Raw genomic sequence first — 21,686 nt, forward strand, 5'->3', positions numbered from 1 at the left:
GGGTTCTTTATCATGCCAACTCCTACCATGACTCAGGACTTCCCATTTTTAAGGTCATATCCGTAAGATTTCACTTTTAATGTCGGTCACTTGACAAAGGAACTGTCAATACCTATTCTAATCGAGAAACAGTCAGGGGCACGGAAACGATTTGAGCTGAACATTTTCAAAGTTTTACATTTTTAATCTTTATAATGCTTACCTAGCTCGTGTCATGTTTTTGTTTACATAGGCTAAATATACAAGTGAAAGTTTCGTTGAAAGCAGATTTTTTTTTTCAATTTACAAGTTGATTCTTAACACAATTAAATAGTTTCTATCGTTTGGCACATCTCATTTTGTTTTAAACGCGTTATTTTCTTTTAAGCGATCTATATGTAAACAAAAACATGACACTAACCTTGTTTACATAAGAAATAATTCCGAGTGCTGTATCTCACTTGTAACTCAACAACTGATACTCAAATTTTGGTTGACTATTAGAAACCTTTTAGTTAAACATTGTAAACAAACAAATGGAAATGTTTTATACTTTTCGCCTCAAATCTTGCATGTCCAAATGTGAACAAATTAGTTCTTTTCACTCTTGCTGAAAATCAGCATTTACTTCTTGCACACGTATAATTACCATTGCTTTTTTTTTTAAATAACTCCCTAGTTTTTTGTATTTGGCAACCTTGTCTTGAGTTGAAATCAACCTCATAATTAATTAAAAAACAAATCTATTTTCATTTTTTTTAATTGCTACCTGTAATTATTCCCTAAATTCTGTGGTATAAGTCATAACGACTCATACTTGTGTGCATCTAAATGATTTCTAGAAAAGGGTGTAAAGTGTTTCAGATTCCTTCTTTTTTATGTTGGTGTGTTTTGATATGAAAATTGTGGCACTTGCTACGTGGTATGTGTGAGTATGTGCAATTGTTCTTTCTGTTTTCTTGTTCAATTGTTTGTTTCTTTTTCCCCTCCTTGCTTGACAAATATCAAACAATAGATTAATTTCATTTTAATTGAATTCTAAACATGTGCCATGCACTATTAAAATAGAACACAGTAGTCATTTAGTTATTAGGTATGTAGTTGTTGTGAATGATAGGCTTGGACGTTTCCATTCATTTCTGTTGCATTTGGTCAGCATTCGTCATGCGTTCACAATTGAACACTTATACCTGCCGATAATTACCATTAAGAATCTTTTCAAATTTTCAAACACTGCCAAAACTTCACCAAATTTCAAATATCTTCTTCTCTGCAACCTTACATTTGTTCGATAAAATCAATTGCCAAAATTTCATGATCTTCATGATAGAGGGTCTGACTGCAGGGTGGGACCAAACTTGGTAGATAGGTTTTATGTGTAAAACGTTCCAATAGTATTTTCTTTAATGCTATTGATACCAAAATTGAGACTAAATAGATATTCAAACGGTGCAGGTAACCCTTTAATAGATTGTAAATTTCATGATCCAAAGAGTAGAATTTTGGTACCCGGTACAGGCTGGGCCAAAATTATTATAATATCTATTGTGTTTACCAACGTCATCTACCATTTATATTTCGACATAGTTAACACTTTCAGGACATTGTTTACCATCCATGTCTGCAATTTCCATATAGAAAATGTATCATTTAATTGTGTGAAAATAAAGAATAATGCATTGACTTCTTCTCCTGTAGTTTCTCCTTAACATTACAGGCATAATTTATGAAGTCAGCTTAGCGCTTTTGAGTACTTTCAGTGCTTTGATTTCCATTTCGGTTTTGAGAGTCCAGCATTATTCACATTATAACATGTTTTATTCTTCTTCATGTGCAACATACAATGTAAAAACGAAATATGCAATATATAGAAGATGACATTTTTAATCTGTGTGAACTCACTGTGCGAAATTTTGTACTTATCGTAGCACTTTCAGCATATTAACTCAAAGATATTTAACTAGCATATAATTATATCCAAAGAAAATTGCTTATATTGCATCTATGTAAAAGCATATCTATGACTACCATTTGAGGAACAAATAGTGGAGGTTGGGGTTGGGGTCTTTGTTTTTTTTTTTATAATTATTAATAGCTTATCAAAGCCTGACTCGAATTTATGTAATCAAATCTGTCTTGTGATATTACTATTATTCAAATTCTTTTTTACCAAGTTACTGTTGAAATGTCCTATCATATTAGTTACTGTTTCTCAAACTCTGTTTTTTGTAGATTTAATATATGACAAGCATCGGTATCATCTTGTGGTGATAAGCCTGTTTTCATTGCCAGTGACCAGATACAATTCAGCTCAGTAGCTGGAGTAAGTAACTGGACTTTTAGTGGCCCTGGGTTTTAATCACTGTTGGATTTATTGTACTGTTACTTTTAAACTCACTACTTAATATTTACAAGTATATGTGTAGGCATGGATACAAACAATTGTATTTATTATGACCATTTCTTTATAAAATTTGTAAATGTTTTCCATCTGTCCTTCACCCACAGCTTCCTCTGAATGGTATCCCATCTCCTCACAATCTCCCTGTAATCCTCGCTACATTTCCTCTTTATATCTAATCTCTCTACAGCTCCTATCAACATTTCAAATAGCCTTACATATACATCAACAGATATTTCCTCTGGATTGTGAATTTCTCTACTCAGTGTGTGAGCTTGATACACTCTCTCTACATCATCTCCTACCCCGGTGTCTAAATCCTCGACCCTTTGACCCCAACCAGATTTTGGTTCATGTTCCGCACTAAGTGACAATTGTAGAATGGTGTAACATACAGGAATAGAATTTCTGTATTCAGAGTCAGAGTCAACAGCTGAATGGTACTCTGTTGGTAATACTGATTTTACTAAACCCTTTTTTGATTCATTGTGGAAATAACTGTCTGGATTCTCCACATACATCTTCACAACCGTAAACAATATCTTTCTAGCTGGTCCTGTACACATGTATTCCAAAAGGTCCTGTAACTCACTGCAGCCACTTTCTTCTGTAAATATTAAAACTTGAAATTTACAATAACAGTATAAACAAGATGGTCATGGGGCAGTATTCGACCTTATTGATTATCAATAAGACAGAAACCGACATATAGTCAGTTTAACCGGTGAAAAAAATAATTTTATGAAAATACATGACCTTCAGCTATAAAAGACAAGAATAAAAAAGCAATGTGTTTCCATTAGACAACTCTTTTATTCAAATTAATAGACATGGAAAACACCTAGTCAATACCGACATATGACTGAATGTGTATTTAATGTTAATATATCAATAAACATTGTTCTTCAAGTTCACAATATAGAACTATTGGCTATCTCACTACTGCATGAAGAATGTTTTAGCCATTTTTCCTGGGAGCTACATGCAACACTGGTGTGCATTACATGCTGGTGACCGTTGACCTTATTTCTAACTCTTTTATGAACACGTTATAAGACCAACATCCCAACTTTGTACCAGATGAAGAGCCTGGTGTTGTTGAAAATTGAGATAATGCTGATTTATCTGAATTATCACTGTCATTGTGCTGAAAACTATTCAAGGTATCATTTCAGACTTAAAGCAATCAAAATAGACAGATGGACAGACAATGTGATTCCTAAATGAAAATAAATTCCAACTCAGTTTACATTTACCTATAATTTACTCAAATCAGATAGAGATCCCACCTCTGGTATGTCCAGTGGTCCGTCTTTGCCCTACTCTTAATTTTGCGTTCTTTATAGGAGTTATGGGATTGATCACTGTTCGTTATCTTCATCTTTCCATGTCAGTCATAAAAGGGTTTGTCTTGTATAAAATATATTGATTAAATTATCCATCATGGTGTCTCAGTGGACAGTGTTACTGGCTTACAGGTTTTCCATATGAAATTTATCGAGACATTTTGTTTAAACTTAAATGTGCATAGTGAAAGGGGTATTGCGGGGTATTTGTATTAAAAATGATAAAATAGAATCAACAAATTGTCTAAAACTCACTATTCCTTATAAACAATGGAGTTGGGGTGTCTCAGAAAAAAATCCTAATCTATATTGTTCTTAAGATTAGAACCAATCAACATATCATAACCTTATACCGGGACAGGTCAGTCACGAAGGATTCAAGGCCAAAATTCATCCAAAATCGGTGCTAAAATAGAGAAAACTGTGTGGATGTCAATTTTGATGCCTAATTTCAGCATCGCAAATAATAAATTTAAGTTTTTAATAGTAAATTTGAAAATGTTAAACTTACACCCAAAAATAATATAACGATATATGCCCCTAGCACCAACGTCTGATTAAGTCGGTAAATAGCTAATATATGGCGAAGATTGTTGTTTGTATGTCTGACTTTAGAAATAAATATTATTGGGTCAAATGCTGCCTCACTTATTTCTTACCGAATGTTAGGCCGTCCTTGGCACACTCATTCGGACTACGGATAACGTCGTTTACCTGATAAAGATATAGAGGTTACGGAGGATGTGACTTTTGGACAGGGAATATTTACTCTCCCTAGGCACCTAATCCCACCTCTGATGTGTCCAGGGTTCCGTGTTTGCCTATCTCTCTATTTTCTGTCGCTTATAAGAGTTATGAGATTGATCACAGTTTGTTATCTTCGTATTTCATATTATCATTATATAACAATGTTACTCTTCCGGAAAATTGTTCTACTCATTTCGTTTGTTATTCTGAAGTGATCCTTTGATCAGAAAAACTTATTTGAAACATTAGGCTCATTTCCTCACAATTGCATGTTCCACATGTATAACTTTAAAATCCTAGCATGGCCCCACACTTGCGTTATAGACGTTAATAATTATAAATCAGACGCCTAGATAGCCCTATTCTGATTATTCAATATACCCGTAATTATAACTATGAATATTGAAATATTATATTCATGAAGTCGATGAGGAAAATGCGTGTTTCGTGAAAGATTTTTAAGCTTGTTATGCGTATACGACATTTTAAACAAAATAAATATTTTATATGTAGATTATCACTGTTAACATATGTACAGTTTGTATTGAAATGTACTTGTTCATGATATCGTAGGAATTGAGCATGGCTACGAAGGGTGTGAAATTACGTTTTAGGACATCTTCTTATAGTGAAGGTGATTTAAACGACAACATTACACTACAAGCAAGAAGACTTTCTTTCAAAATTCAAATGAGTCGTACACTTCTGCTTCATACTCAGATATTTTATTGTAAATATATATTCACCGCAAACTAACAACTCAGCTTTATGACAAACTGGATGATTTCAGCATCTCTATCGTCAGCTTCCCATATTTGTATAGCAATATTTCATTATCACTTGCATATGCTGTTTATCTCTTTAAGGTGATTTGATAAGCAAAAGCTTGTTCTGCGTATAGTCAGTTTTTACATAGAAACCGGCAATTGAAAGAGAAGTTGATGATGTAGAAGTTTCAATAGTCTCGTTTAAGTCAGCATTTCGAAAATTCCATGGCCGTTATAACGATCTATTTTGTCAATACAACCTTTCATTGGGTCAATAGCTAGCTGCCGTTTTTCATATCAATTGTTAGGTCGTCCTTGGTACATTGCTTTTGATTATGGATAACTCCGTTTACCTGAATAAGATATAAGGCTCACAGCAGGTGTGACTGGTCAACAGGGGGTACTGACTCTTCCTAGACATCTGTTCCCACCCTGCTATATCCAGGAGTCCGTGTTTGCTCAACTCTCTAATCTGTATTACGCATAGGAGTTATGAGATTGATCACACTTCGTTATCTTTACCTTTCACATCATAAATTGTGATAATGAACTTTTAAAACCTTCATCAACTTTCATCAAAGTTGCCTACAAGCAAGTTTACAATATGAAAGGTAAAGATAACGAACAGTGAAGTGTGTCTTTTAGTGAGTAATTGAGTAAAAAAAAAAAATGGGACTTTTCAAAGCAATCTTTCATGATGCATCCTCACTAAATATTTTATTATGGGGCCATTAATAAGATTGGCATTTCCCGTTTCATGAACGATTTTTGACGTGATGGTTCTATGCTATATCTGACTTTTACTAATCCTTTTTGTCGTAAAACAGCAATTGCATTTCATAATCATGCTTGATATTCATCTTTTACAACAACAAAAAGTCCTGTACCGATTCGAAAACAGAACCGTATATGACCTCATATTCTCTATCAGTTTAGATATCCACGTTGTTGACAAAAACATTAACACTGTTGCGGATGCATGTGCATGGGGTAATGCATACGCTTTGTGTGACCTTCTAAACGATATGAATTAAAGGACAAACAGGCTGATGCAGGAATGTTTATTCTAATAATACGGAAACCTCCGAGCATGCTTTAGACCTTTTCACTGATGGAATGTGCCGGTAAGTATGGCGACATTGGAATTATATTTAAAAGTGGTAAAACGTTATATAGGTTGTAGTTAAAAGTCTGTATATAGATTGTGCGAAATTTGAAATGATTCCGTAATGATAGAATTGATGAAAAATGAAAAGAAAGACTATTGTTGAATATACAAAAATGTACGTAGATAATAGCTCATTTATCTTGTCTATGCATGAATCGGGCCTTCATGTAAATTCGCAATACTAGGTACTGATACGTAACAACATTGAATTACACAGTTTTTCTGACTATATGGAAATATCATATGGTTTCGATGCAAAATTAGTTTTAGAATTTATTGTTTTTATTTGACTTTCATATCATATACATACATGTAATTTAGCACCACACAGTAACATCACCAATATCCATATGCGAAATGCGTTTTCAATATTATAAGGTATAAGGAGAAAGAAAGAAAGCGCGCTCATAAAGTAGTGTAGGGTATGTTACACAATCAATATTAGGTCTTTAATACAGCCATAATTTATCGTAAATCTTTTGCTAATATCTTTCAAACTCCCTACACCTGCTGTGTTTCAGCAACAAAAGAGTTTCCAATGTAATTCTATCAATGATAAAGTTTTTAGATGCATCTAAACTTAATTTATTACACTTGAGTATCTACTGGTATAAATCAGTTATCATAAGAATTATCAACCTTTCCATATTGTTTACATTCTTATTAACAATTTTTCCCATTTCTATTAAAACTAATATGCCTGTCAGTTTTTCGTAAAGTCATTCTTCAATTCTATACCAGATCTTGCTAACATTGATATTCTACAAATCTTTGATCAATAGTTTCAAAATCCCTCTTCTAAAACGTGTAGATTAAATACTTAACAATTCTAAGTTTAGGTGAATAATAATCAAATAGAGATATTCGATTTAAGATTTATAACTGTATCCACTTCATTTTTGATTCATGGATTGTTTTAAAAGAAAGTTCAAGAATAATCTCCATTGTAACTCTGAAAAATCTTTCTTGTCATTCCCATTTTGATATAGATTTAATTTGGGTTGCTTTATGGCTTATCAATTCCTTATACATATCTTTACAACCTGTTTATCTTTGAAATAAATTGAAATAGTAGGGGAAATAATAGGTAAAAGTGGTTTTGTAGTTCCTGTATTGTCTTGTATAAGAACTTGTCTTTGTTGGATTGCTTTCTTTAATCCTGTATATTTTACAAGATTCATTTTAACTTTCAAATATTTTTGTATGTAATTAAAACTGTACAAGTTACTAGTTTCATCCCGAAGGTCATAAATGAATACAATACATAATCCATGCTGACTATTAAATAATATTGATCTTCCACCAATGGCAATATTTCGATTACAACAAATTGTTGACAATAAAAATTTGGGTTGGTTTTATCTTCTGCAGAATTTATAACATCTATTAGGATCGGGTTTTGTTTCCTAATTTCAGTAGAGAACCCAGATACACCTCTGTCGGCGCGGGTTCGAACCCTGCTTGCGCTGGTAAGTGAGAAAGTTTCCCAGTTTACTTTCGGAAGGTCGGTGGTCTCTTCCCAGGTGCATTGTATCTGTGTTCTCTCTTCCACCAACAAAAACTGGGCGCCACCATATAACTGAACAATTGTTGAGTGTGGCGGAAAACATCAAAAAATCAAATCAACCGATCCTAATGAGTAGAGAGTAAATGGCAAATACAGAACGCATAAACACTTATTATTAATCTAAATCTTACCTTTCTCTATCTGTTGTTGGTTCTGTTCATTTTCCTCCAGATATATTGCTTCCTTACTTACTAGAGCTTTACATTCACCAATTTCCAATGTTGTCTCTCTCTTACTCGTATCTGTAAGAAATGAAGTGAAATTGAATTCAAAGAAAGTTTTGAGTTACCTGATATGTATCTGTATTTCAAAGAATGTTTGAAATTCATATATTTTTTGTCAATAGGGAAACTGCCCTCTATACACAGACGTTACATGTATAACAGTAGCATATGCCCCACAACATTTACATGGACAAGAAAGAGGACCAAGGTCAAGTATTAATAAAAGTTAGTTTCTCCTTCATCCCCTCGCTCTCCCCTTCTCTCCTCACACCCTTCAAACAATGTCTTTTATGCACAAATGAAAAAGAACATAACAATTTAGAACATTTGCAGCCTTTGACACATTAATCAACAAAGCAATCAATGGTATGTCAGATCTTAAGTACGCAAAATATGAGAAGTAAAATAAATCTTTGGACATTATTTCAAAGAGATGTAGTTATGTAGGGGTCTTGGATTTCATCGGTAACCTTCATTTTGAATTGTAGCCCTTGACCCAAGTGAGTTAAATACTTGAAATATATATAGCTGTAAACATGAATGGTTGTGTTTTAGAGTGGGATCTCTCTAAAGGGATATATCAGAATTAATTAAGCAAGCGATTTTTTAATACATGTGATCGGATCAAAGGATCTAATTTTGATTGGATTGCCAAAATGATGAGTTTCAAATGAAATAGAATATTAAGTGAAATTTATACTATCAGTTTGTAAAGACTGATCCCCTTGGCTTAGTTAACGTGTTGCTTTGTAAATAGATGGTCGTAGGTTTACACCAGACTCATCCCTTGACCGCGTCTGATCTAAGACGTAAAAAATGAATAGTAATTGTGCCTTCGACAAACGCTCAATATTCGTATTTGTGAGTCAAGACTCAAGGTTGCATGCGGCTGCAGGTGTTCATACAATAACGAAGCCCCACTGCTGTGACCCAGACCGTCACGCACAAGTCAACGTCTGTGACAATTCACCTACAGCTGTTGATGTTTCAATATAAGTCAAAATGCGACAGGAAATCATATAATTTAACAAACCACACAAACAGTCTATAGAAAGGACTGACGTGATCTTGAGTCTCAATCTCTTTTTTCAAAACTCATGGAGAGATTAAAGGTAGTACATTGTACTTTAAATTATTCGACGAGGGTTAGCCTACGAGTTGCTACTAGGCAGACCGTTTTGCACGAAATTAATTTGTGAATGCAAAATTAATTGCTAGATATATAAATTCAAAATTACGCAGCTTCTAGATGAAAGGTGAAGATAACGAACAGAGATCAATCTCATAACTCCTATAAGCAATACAACATAGATAGTTGGGAAAACACGGACCCCTGGACACACCAGAGGTGGGATCAGGTGCCTAGGAGGAGTAAGCATACCCTGTCGACCAGTCACACCAACCGTGAGCCCTATATCTTGATCGGGTAAACAGAGTTATCCGCAGTCAAATTAGTGTGCCAAGAACGGCTTAACAATCGGTATGAAACAAGACAGACAGCATTTGACCCAATGATAGGATGTATTGATGCAAGGTGAAGATAACGAACAGTGATCAATCTCATAACTCCTACAAGCAATACAAAATAGATAGTTGGGCAAACTAGATTGTTATAACGACCATAGAATTTGCAAAATGCTTACTTCAATCGCGACTGTTGAAACCCCCGTACCATCAACTTGTTTGTCAGTAGCTTACCTCGATTAAAAAACTGACTATACGCAGAACAAACTCTTGCATATCAATGAAAGGTGAAGATAACGAACAGTGATCAATCTCATAACTTCTACAAGCAATACAAAATAGATAGTTGTGCAAACACGGACCCCTGGACACACCAGAGGTGGGATCAGGTGCCTAGGAGGAGTAAGCATCCCCCGTTGACCGGTCACACCCGCCGTGAGCCCCATATCCTGATCAGGTAAACGGAGTTATCCGCAGTCAAAATCAGTGTGCCAAGAACGGCTTAACAATCGGTATGAAACACGTCAGACAGCATTTGACCCAATGCGAGGTTGTATTGACGAACTAGATCGTTATAACGACCATAGAATTTGCGAAATGCTGACTTCAATCGAGACTGTTGAAATCCCTGTACCATCAATGTGTTTGTCAGTAGCTTACCTCGATTTAAAAACTTACTATACCCAGAGTCGAGATATAAACACCATATCCAGGTGATAATAGAATATTGCTACATAAATATGGGAAGTTGACGATGGAGAAGCTGAAATCATCCCGTTTGTCATACAGTTGAGTCGTCAGTTTGCCGTTAATGTCTACTTTCAATAAAATATCTAAGTATGAAGCAGAAGTGAACGACTCTGTGGTATCCTTTATTTCGAGCTCACAGGGATATATCAAATCGACATATGAATGCAAGGTGAAGATAACGAACAGTGATCAATCTCATAACTCTTATAAGCAATACAAAATAGAATGAAAGTTATCATTGTTAATGGATAAAACGTCATCAATATATCTAAATGTCGAATTGAAGGCCACAACGAGAGATGTTTTTCTTCTGACCCAGAAATTTTTGAATAAATAGATGTGAAAAAACACAAGATGTTCATAATTTAAAAAAATATGATGATTACATTATCCAAAGAGATGTACATGATATGATAGTATAATTACAAAGTTGATTCTATACTTACCTTGTGTCTGACGTCTTTTCTTGAACAGAAGAATTCCTGCAACAATTAGCAGGATAAGCGGCACGATTACACCAAAAGCGATTCCCACAGCACTGAAAATCAAAAATATAGTGTTACATTGCATTTCATGACCCATTAACGATACAATTACAGCAAAGGTAATTAATAGAGCACTGAAAATCAAAACTATGTTACATTGTACTTCGCGACTTATTAGCAGTACAATTACATAGCACTGAAAAACAAAACAATAATGTTACATTGTACTTCACGACTTATTAGCGGTACAATTACATAGCACTGAAAAACAAAACTATAATGTTACATTGTATTCCACGACTTATTAGCGGTACAATTACATAGCACTGAAAAACAAAACTATAATGTTACATCGTATTTCACGACTTATTAGCGGTACAATTACATAGCACTGAAAAACTTAACTATAATGTTACATTGTATTTCACGACTTATTAGTGGTACAATTACACCAAACGTAATTCCCACTGCACTAAAAATCAGAGCTAAATTTTTCATTCCTACAATACTAATATTTCATGTAAAACATTTATCCAGTATATGAATGCTATTATCTGTGTACCAGTTTTATATTGTCTAGTCAAAGTTAACCACCTTGTCATCTTACTACCATGTTTTATTTAAAGTTTTTTTTTATTGTTTTATCATTTACTTTATAGCTTTTGCGGGTCTTTTATTGGTATATTATCATTGATTATTTGCACACACATCGTACAGCGCATAGAAACTATATGTAATTTGTGCTTTATAAATAAATAATAATAATGATAATAACAAATGAATTACAATTTAATTATGTTAAACTAAAACATGTCTTTAAATTGTTAGTACCTAAAACTATATATCTATACGTGTCGAGTGTTCGTATAGTAGGGTTTTGAAAATTATTGTGATATTGTTTGAAAGTAAACATTTTCTGAATCCTAGATTATAATTTCAATCAAAAACATAGATATTATAGGAAAAGAACGTTAATTTTTCGTGTACAGATCGAATTTCATTTTTAAATAGCCAAAACAATATCCCACTACCGTACAATTTCAGTTGTGAATCAAATAAATAATCAGAATTTTTTTTTTAAATATATTATTCCCATGTCCAAAGTGGCATTATCCAGTCCTCGGTTGTTATTTTAGTTAAGACACTGTGAACTGTGACGTGTAAGAGACCCTTTAAACTCGACATAAACATATATGTTCAGGCGATTGTGCTTTAGTAACCCTCGCAGAGCCATTATCATCGACGGCTAGCATGCTAATCAACACTAACCTGCCATTAAGATGTGATTCTGGTGAATTCCGTGCATCATTTCTCCCGGAAGTAATACTGACTGTTGGGCTGAAATGATTTGAATAGTCATAACAATAACCAAGAACGTTTAGAAACAGCAAACCTATATGTGCCTATTTTAAAGAAACATAAATCTTTAAAAATTATAAACCACAGACAGGTTTTGTCATCAACTTGAAACCGCATTTGAGTTTCATTCAGTAACACCTAATCATGAAGACAATCATTTAGTAACACCTAATCATGCAGACAATCATTCCCCATTTTCATAATTCAGCAGCATGGGAATGTCCATTATTAACACTAACCTGAGATTTATTTGTAAATCTGACGAATTCCATAACTCGTGTCCCCCAGAAATGATATTCGTTGTTGGGCTGAAATTGTTTGAATACACTGAGAGCAGTTATCAGAAATGCTAAAAACAGTATTCAAGAGCTTCCGAGATAATACTTCCTTATTTGCCTATTCATAACTTACTATTGAATTACCATATTTGTCACTTTATTCATCGGTATTTCAAATTGCAATTGTAGGCAGAAAATCATTTGGTCTAGATTTGGTTTGTATCATTCTACTAAACATCAGTTGGTGTAATCTATTAATCATCATAAATATAACGAACTCTCGATCTGACTTTAGTTGGAAACACATTACAGATACTAACTATCTATACTGCACTGCTTGTCAGACCACTATGCCAATGCGAGATTATCAGTAGAATGATCGAAAATGGCAACAGCGAACACAAAGAATTACACGTCACAAAATCAGAAGTAGACAGACACAATACCAGACTTACCTAATTGTAGTAGAAACTTTGTCAGGTTCACAAAAGATGTCTAAAAAGATGCACAACACATATACATGAAATAAAGACAATGAACATTGACAAATTTCATAAACTCTATAAAGAATACAAAGTTAGCAGAAGGGAAAGCAGTGGCATCTGGAAACACCAGAGGTGGACTCGGCCATCTAGGGTTAGAAACATCCTTCAAAGACCTGTCACACACGCCGTAAGTTCTATGTCTTGATCAGGTAAATGGATTAATTTGTTGTCAAATCGGTATAGAGAGAGAGAAGGGGGAGGGGAGAACACTATATGATCAACGACACGTCTTCATGACAAGCAAAAACATTTAAATTATACAAGAAAATCACTGGCACTAGGACTACACGAAATCTGCAACGTATTTACACTGCATATTCCATTTTTATTCTTTTCTGACTTGTCAATTAATGTTCTGTATGAAGTGAATAAGGACACGTCATATTTGTCCAATGGGGTATTCCGCAATGAACAAAATAATAATGATAAACATAATTAATTTCAGGGGGGGGGGTTGGTGTTGCAGAGTTTTGTCGGTCTCGTTTGAGTCAGCATTTCGCAAAATATGTGGTCGTTATCAATATCTACTTTACAAATAAAAACCTGTCATTGGGTCAAATTTTGTCATGCCAGCTGTTAAGACGTTCTTTACACACAATTGTGGCTAAGGGTTGTTCTGTTTATCTGATCGGAGTGTGGGGTTTGTGGCCGGTTTGACTGGTGAACAAGGAATGCTAACTCTTTGTGGGCACCTGGTCCCACCTCTAGTGTGAGCTAAAGCTCCGTGTTTCCAAGCTAAAGCTTCGTGTTTCCCTAATCTTAATTTTGTATCCTTTACGGAAATTAAGATTGATCATCATTCGTTATTTCCACTTCTATATACACCACAACTTAAAATTACTGAAAAAAGGAAGACAAACAATTAGATATCACTGTAAATAATATTTTATTAGCATAAAGTTCTTTATAACATTTTCAACACCAAAATACTGGAATTTATCCATTGAATAAAATTTAATATTTTCACAGTTCTTATTTTCAGTGCTATTTTCACAGTGTGCCGACGATATTTATCGGCAATACATAAGATTGCGTTCATTTTACGTTATATAAAATTACTTTTTCAAGGTTTTTTATTTGAATACCAAAACTAGAAATATGTTCATAGGACATGAATGTCCCGCTCAAAGTGGTATTTGTAATGCAATATGAAAATAACGGACACATGAGTCAACTTGGCCCATATTAAAAAAAAATTCCCCTATAGATTTGCATAAAGATTTTTGATCCTCTATTGTGACCCCAACCGACCCCCCTGTGCCGTGATTTTTACAAACATGAATCTGCACTATGTCAGAAAGCTGCCGTGTAAATTTGAAGTTGTCTGGACTAATGATTATCATGAAGAATATTCATAAATACTTTTTCCTATATATTTCCATGTAAAACTTTGATTTGCTATTGTTGTCCCACTTTACCCCAAGGACCATGAATTTGATAAACGTGAATCTGCACAATGTCAGGAAGCTTCCATGTAAATTTTAACTTTTTTGGCCCAGTGGTTCTTGAGAAGATTTTTAAATCACTTCACCCTATTATTGCATTTATGTGATTATCTCCCTTTGAAGGTGACATAACCCTTCATTTGAACCTCCTTCACCCGAGAATAATTTGTAACGAAATTAGCCAGCTGTTTCTAGAGACGAAGAATTTTAAAATTTGTCAGTGTAATATCACTATTTCGCTATAATCATTTCCCCTTGGAGACGGGCATTGCCTCTCATTTGAACAAACGTAAATTCTCTTTGCCCAAGGCTGCTCAGTGCCAAATTTGGTTGAAATTGGCCAGATGGTTCTGAAGAAAATTGATAAAAATGTAAATGTAAGTTTATAACAACAACGGGAAGTTTTGATCAGAAGCGTTCAATTTATTGAGCCTTTGCCTCAAGTGAGCTAAACAAAATAGAAATTATCGGTACCTTCTCGTGGCCTGATATTCTGGGAAATATGTTTTTTGCAAAAAAATCAAAATACTGATCCCTTTTTTCTTTAAAAAAAATATGCAGATTAAAGATGACCACAGGTGCGATTGAAAGGGAAATATCTTTGTGTAAATATTTTTATAGTTTTGCTATGGAGAGAGAAAACTTGCTGCACATTTTTTCATTCACCTTATCATGAATTAGAAGAGAACTGCAGTGCTTTCACAATAGGGAATACACATTGTTGTGTTTATATCAGAGTTAAACCTTTCGTGAACTTAGTCTGGTGTAGTGTTAGCCTTTAAAAAGGTAAATATGAGTTGCGCTCAAGTCATATCACAAATGTACAAAATTTAAAGAGAACCTTTGCAGTACTCTAGTCTATTAAAAAACTTAATACAGTTAAAAGTGAATATAACAAAAATTGATCAATCTCATAACTCCTAAAAGCAACATAAAATAGAGAGTTGGGCGAACACGGACCCCTGGATATACCAGAGGTGGGATCGGGTGTCTAGGAGGTGAAAAATCCTCCGTCGAACGGCCACATCCGTTGTGAGCCCCACATCGCGACCAGGCAAACGGAGTCATCCGCAACAAAAATCAGTGTGACAACAACGGCCTCACAATCGGTATGAAACACGCCAGACATCATTTGACCCAATGGTAGGTTGCATTCTCAGTTGTTTACAATACATATCCCACATCAAAAAGGAAAACCTTTCTCACACTCTCCCTTATCAATCTAATGCATTATTTCTATAGCAAAGTGAAGTCGTATAATAAAAAAAAGTCAATTTTTTTTTTCAAAATGTTCTTCTCTTTAAACTATTTAACTCAAGTATCAACCATTCATTTCACTCTAAATATTATTCGGATTTACCAATATTTTAAGACACTCACTATAAAGATGAATAGAAATTTTCCTTTGGTTAAATGTTATCAATAGAAAGGTTATCATTATTCAAAATTTCCTTTTTACAAACGAAAAAACTATCATACTTGCATGTAATATTGATCCATGGATATCAGAAACTGACATGACAATCACCGATTTAATTGCTCCTCTACTATATGTACTGGTCATATTCCGAAAGGGACAACAATTCTTTATTAATTGCTTTGAAACTGAGCTAATGACCAAAATAGGAAATAGTTAGGTCAACGTCACAGGGAATGTCAAGGTCATAAAATGATACCACAGTTGAATAGCTACAACTAATATGTATATGTGTAAAAGTTCACACATAGATATTGCCAATAGTTGCTTTGAAACAGAGCTAAATACCAAATATGGAAAAGTGAGATCAAAGTAACAGGAAAGGTCAAGGACTCAAGGTCAACAAGTATCGATGCAGTGGAAAAGATTAAATAAATATTTATCGACATGTGAGGTTGATGAACATATCTTGAATAGTTTCTTTGAAACTGAGCTAAACACAGAGGTAAACACAAATTGTGACGGAAGGACAGACGGACACGACAAACACCAAATACCTCGGCCAAATTCATGGCGGGGCATGAAATACTTTAATTTTCACTTGGGGATTGCTTGATCTGCCTATCAAAGCATAAAATGCATCATGCTTTAAAAATATGTCATCCTTTTCAAAATGTACCAGTGACGTCACGTCATATTGATTGATATGGTCAAGATACAGGTATCACGGTGGGTGTGACCGGTCGACAGGGGATGCTTACTCCTTATAGGCACCTGATCCCATCTCTGGTGTGTCCAAACACGGACCGTGTTTGCCCAACTCTCTATTTTGTATTGCTTATAGGAGTTAAGAGATTGATAACTGTTCGTTATCTTTACCTTTCATGATTCTGTGATGCTTTTGATATTTTACTGCATTGAACTTAATTGGCGACAATGCAGCATGCTGTAGTAAGTTGTGAAGGGTAAAAGTTTCACCAAAGCAAAACATGCATATTATACAGCTTTTTCTGGTACATGACGTATTTTGTGTGATGTCAGCCCTAAATTTAAACTTGCCGGTACTTTCTGCCAGAGCGACTCAATCTTGTGCTGTGAAGTAAACAAATGTAGGCTACACATATCTTCTGTTATGTAGATTCTTTGAAACTACACCTTGTGTTTTCAAATTTACAAATAAAGTACAAAAGTACCAAGATGGCGCTAAGCTGTTTTATCGGTATGTTTTCGCGGTGCATATGATTATTTTTTATTAGTGCTGAAGGAAAAACCGATGAAAATATAATAAACAGAAAATTCAATGTTTTTGTTGTTTGATATAGATTTTATTTCACTCACAGGATTTTTATTTATTTTATTTTTTTTTTTTTGCATTCTCACTCGTGTTTTGCACACGTGGAAATATGTAAAAGTTATACGGTACCAATTTTGATGCACCTGGTGCGCATTTCGACAAATAATGTATCCTCAGTGATGTTCAACCGAACTGTTTGAAATCCGAAATAACACTAAACTTGCTAGAGTTATTTTAGGAAAAAACTGAGTGCCAAAAAGTGGAGTCAAATTCGTCTAAGGATAAGAGGTATGTATGCGGGAGATAATCCTTAATTTCCAAATAAAGTTTTACATTTTATCACAGCAATTAAATATACATCCGTATTTTCATAGAAATCCTGTCTCACTAATCGTGAAATAAATTCTATATCCAACAACAAAACATTCAATATCCTCTATCAATACTTTTGTTGATACCCCTCAAAACATTAAGTAACAGTCATACGATACTCACATTTGTCAGATTCAAAATCATTTTTACATTTCTGATTGCATGAATCATCATTGGATATTGATGGACAGGTGCCTTTAACACGAAACAGGAGAAACAACAACAGCAATTTTCAAACAAGTATTTTCACAAATGCATTTCACTGTAGTCCCGTCTTAATGATAAATGTATAAACTCAGTATACATATAGCTGTAGTCAATCGTAACCTAAATTCGGCTATGAGAATGACAAACATTAAAATTAGGCTGATTACCACATGCATGTATGAGTGATGAATTTTAAAACAATTTGTAATATACACCATTTTTAAAGATACAGCAATGTGGTTTTTTTTCAAATTTCCAACTCACAGATAACTTGTAAGTCATCATTCTGTAGGCAGAAAGATGTACAGCGCACTTCTTTTATGACATCTGAGATCGTATCGTAGTACGGACAGTAACCTAAAAGAAAGGCAATGTGTCATCTTGATTAAAAAAAAGGGGGGGGGCCAGATAAACAGAGTAATGCAAGGTGAAGATAACGAACAGTGATCCGTAATCAAAATCATCATGTAAAGAAAGTCCTAACAATTGATATGAAACACGTCACACAGCATTACACTTAATGATGGTATCACTATAACGATTACAACATTTGCAAAATGCAGTTTTTAATTACACAAGACTTTTAAAGCTCTTATAACATCGACTTATTTATGTTGATACACACGAATCTGTTATATAGCTCTTGGTCAAACATCGCTACTGTATAATTGCTTCCAATAGAGGGCTAAGCATAGAGCTGGCCAAATAAAATCGATGCAATGCTTCCATGCACATGATCCGATTCTGGTAAATCCAGGGATCCGTATTTGACCCCCTCCTAGTTTCGTCTTCTTTTTGGCATTACTTGTACATGCAAGATGAAAAGGTGAAGATATTCTTTATTCTCCTTTTCTTAAAAATTATCACTATTTCGTTTGTATATTAGACCTTAATTTCTTTGAAGTTGATTTCATTCCGAACTTTATTGAAACATTAACTGATTTTAATAACTGCTTTACGTTTACTTCACTGATTGAAGGCAATCTTTGTAGATTGCTTGATGGTAGAGAGTGAATTGTTTGTTCAATGTGTGTTATTTTACAACAATAGCATCGCGTGTTTGCGCTACATACAGCATTTTTCTTGATGAATCTATAGAAGGTGGGGAAGTTACCCCATTACCACAATGGAGTAATTGCATGTAAGTGACCCAAACTTTTTATCAAACTTTTGAAAATATTTATGCATTGTACCACTAGTCAAAACACGGAATGTGATATCAGAATTGACGTTATTAGGCAGGCAGTGCCATGTATAAATTCTTCTTTTAAGTCAGTTGAAAAAATACACAGCACTTAGTAAAATCACGCAAAGTTAATGCTTGAATGTAACATGCAAATTCGGATATCAAATTACCTGTCGACAAGTTTCTCTCCTCCAACCTGAGATTCTCACATTTCGTTTCTTAAATTCGTTTTTAAACTGAACTAAATTCATCAAGCTTAATTTGTAGTTCTTCATATAATTTCTTTTGCAAAGCCCACTGCATCGATTGAAAATACAAGCGAAGAAAAATATTGTTAAACTTCACACCGCTATCACGCATTCAATGTAAAAAAGATGATCTTGAACCGGGACAGATAACGCCGCCGAGTGGGAAACAAGGGAACACAACTCACTACTCTCTCCAATTGGTATGAAACGCTTCAGACATCAGATCTACACGGTATTGACTGAATGGTAAAAACGAAAAATATTTCGCTTTTTGAAAGTTGATAAGGAATCCAAGCAGGGCCGTAAATTAACCTTCAATTTGGAGGAGGCAGGAAATTAGGCGGGGCTCTGGGGGCCGCCCAGGCCCCCAGACGCTGAGCACATTTTGTGCACACTGAACACGTTTCGTGCAAAATCCTTGATTCTAGGGCCTTCTAAGATGTTACTTGATTAACTCATTCTAAAAGAAAGATTTGGAATGCTTTTTAAGGGAGGTATCATGTTCTTAGTTATTGGAAACAACATAAATTCTAATGAACTTTAAATTTTAATTTTTTTTTGGCTCAAAAGTTGGAGGAGGCAGCTCCCTCCTCCGCCTCCATGTAATTTACGGCCCTGCCAAGTAGATATATGATGATCAGAGAAAATTCAGATTAATACGTTAGAACTCTTCTATGCAATGAAAACCAGGAAAGCCTATCATCCAATCGAAATCAGTCTAGGCAGTATAGAAAGAGCGCAGTCACTGCAGCTCCTCACATTGTTGGTAGAAGAAAAGCTGAAAACATCTTAGGTAAGACAGGGATTATACGTGGCTGAACAAGCTTTTCCTTCCCTATCTCACTACTAATAAGGACAATCTTTATAATAAAAGACACATACTTAGTTAAGTTAGCCAGCATCTGAATCAACAAGTTTTTCATCCCATTTAGAGTTTTTATTAGCTAAGAATCATTGCTCCGTTTTTAAGTTGTAATTAATCTTTCTTTTTTTCATTATTTTTCTTTCTTTAACGGTTCTCAGAAAATATCTGGGTTTATCCCACGAATCAGGACAAATAATTTTTGAGCTGTTAGCTCAGTTTGAATTACGGAAAACAGTTTTACATTAGTGTTATTTTGGTAAATCCGCTCGGTTGCACTTCAGAGATACAAAACGAAAGTAGAACATTTGCAACTTTAATTATTTTTTCATGCCTTTATCTTTACATTTACGTTTATATTTGATGTTCACATTAGATAAGCAAACTCTCGACTTATCTATTTTAATGTATTTAACCTCAAATCTGCATATCTGAAGAGAAGTCAATATATTTACTAGAGATACAAATAAAAAGTGCTAACAAAACTTTATATATAACGTTAGACATGGATGAATTTAATACAATATATCTGAATGACTACATACTCCCCTAATCATAATTAGTGAGAATTTCAATATTGTACCTGGGGTAATCCATTTCCATTGTACACAAACTTCCAATTCTTTAAGTTGGTCGTCAGGAATGCAGTGATTGACCACGTGTTCACCCGTGCATGTAATTCTGTCCTTGTTTGTTCTGTCCAGTTTACAAGTCTCCAAACACGATGTGTTGGTGTATCAGAAGGATACACATTGTGAAGTATGTAAGCTAAAGATACACAATAACGTCACCACAATAATCATCTTCACACACTAGACAAACAAGGAAATAAAAATTCCCAAATCGAAAGTAGAGTTCATGGGACGTGCTATATACGAACAAAACTAATTCAGGTTAGAAAATTCCTGTTTTTATAACTAAAAAATGAATACAACTTAAGTTTATTTTTGTACATCATAGAAAAGGAGGTGTTGCACGTCTCATGTTAATTGCATGAAAGATCGATATAATTAAGGTATTCAAATATATGATAAAACCAATTGGAACTTGAGTCTTGATTCAAACATGTTTAAACAAAAGTTTAAAAGTAGTGTATTGACAAAAGTTAGCCAAAATAGTTCGAGTTTAAATCAAGCAATAAGCAATTTACGTGATTTTTAGCGTTGTAATAAAGGAGTATCTCCGAATTTCAGAAAACTGTCCCCGTGAAACAAAATAAATTTTGCATGAACATGTTCTTCGAGTTTTCCATTAAAAACGGTTACTTTGATATTTTGTTTATTGAGAACATTTATTACTTTTTTTTTTAAGATGAAAACAATTTCACTGACATCATTTTCAACTTCACCTGTACACTAATTTTTTTCCAATGGTAATTCCGATCTACTGCGTGGATCAGTGGGTCAGGTCGTCAATTTTTACATCTTAAAATGTTTTCTTTTTTAAACGACCAGGTTCAAATTCCTCATGGACATAAGGCGGGGTTTTTTTTTCATTACAATGTACCAATTTTGAAATACACTTCCAACCTGTACACTGCTTAGTTTGTTTATGTTGTAAATCAAGATGTGGATG

At 34.2% G+C, this 21,686-nt stretch overlaps 2 protein-coding genes across 5 annotated transcripts in view; both read right to left on the reverse strand.

Moving 5' to 3' along the window:
* The window catches only part of LOC125664393 (uncharacterized), a 161,732-nt gene that overhangs the window by 66,981 nt on the left and 73,065 nt on the right, over positions 1 to 21,686 (reverse strand). The gene's annotated exons all lie outside the window — the stretch shown is intronic.
* On the reverse strand, positions 1,776 to 18,168 carry LOC130050773 (uncharacterized). 2 transcript variants are annotated; one of them, XR_008799035.1, is made up of 8 exons: positions 16,822 to 18,168; positions 12,991 to 13,030; positions 12,497 to 12,565; positions 12,168 to 12,236; positions 10,860 to 10,951; positions 8,107 to 8,217; positions 5,594 to 5,712; positions 2,962 to 2,987 (listed from the first exon to the last, which is right to left on the reverse strand). XR_008799035.1 is itself a non-coding variant. In XM_056151314.1 (7 exons), the coding sequence occupies exons 1-7, from the start codon at positions 16,931 to 16,933 to the stop codon at positions 2,431 to 2,433; spliced, it is 1,050 nt and encodes a 349-aa protein (XP_056007289.1). In that variant the 5' UTR covers positions 16,934 to 18,168; the 3' UTR covers positions 1,776 to 2,430. The 2 variants fall into 2 exon arrangements, 1 of the variants encoding a protein (XP_056007289.1); XM_056151314.1 differs by lacking the exon at positions 5,594 to 5,712 and having other exon boundaries at positions 1,776 to 2,987.

This window comes from Ostrea edulis, chromosome 1 (assembly GCF_947568905.1).
Source record: "Ostrea edulis chromosome 1, xbOstEdul1.1, whole genome shotgun sequence".
NCBI lineage: Eukaryota > Metazoa > Mollusca > Bivalvia > Ostreida > Ostreidae > Ostrea > Ostrea edulis.

What these genes read in the sequence shown, in the direction of transcription:
- LOC130050773 (XM_056151314.1), bottom strand. Translation starts at nt 16,933, where the DNA reads ATGTTTTGCTTTGGTGAAACTTTTACCCTTCACAACTTACTACAGCAT. An exon ending in GCATCACAGAATCATGAAAG is followed by an intron (nt 13,031 to 16,821) that starts GTAAAGATAACG and finishes GCATCTTTTTAG; the next exon opens with ACATCTTTTGTGAACCTGAC. An exon ending in AAAGTTTCTACTACAATTAG is followed by an intron (nt 12,566 to 12,990) that starts GTAAGTCTGGTA and finishes AAACAATTTCAG; the next exon opens with CCCAACAACGAATATCATTT.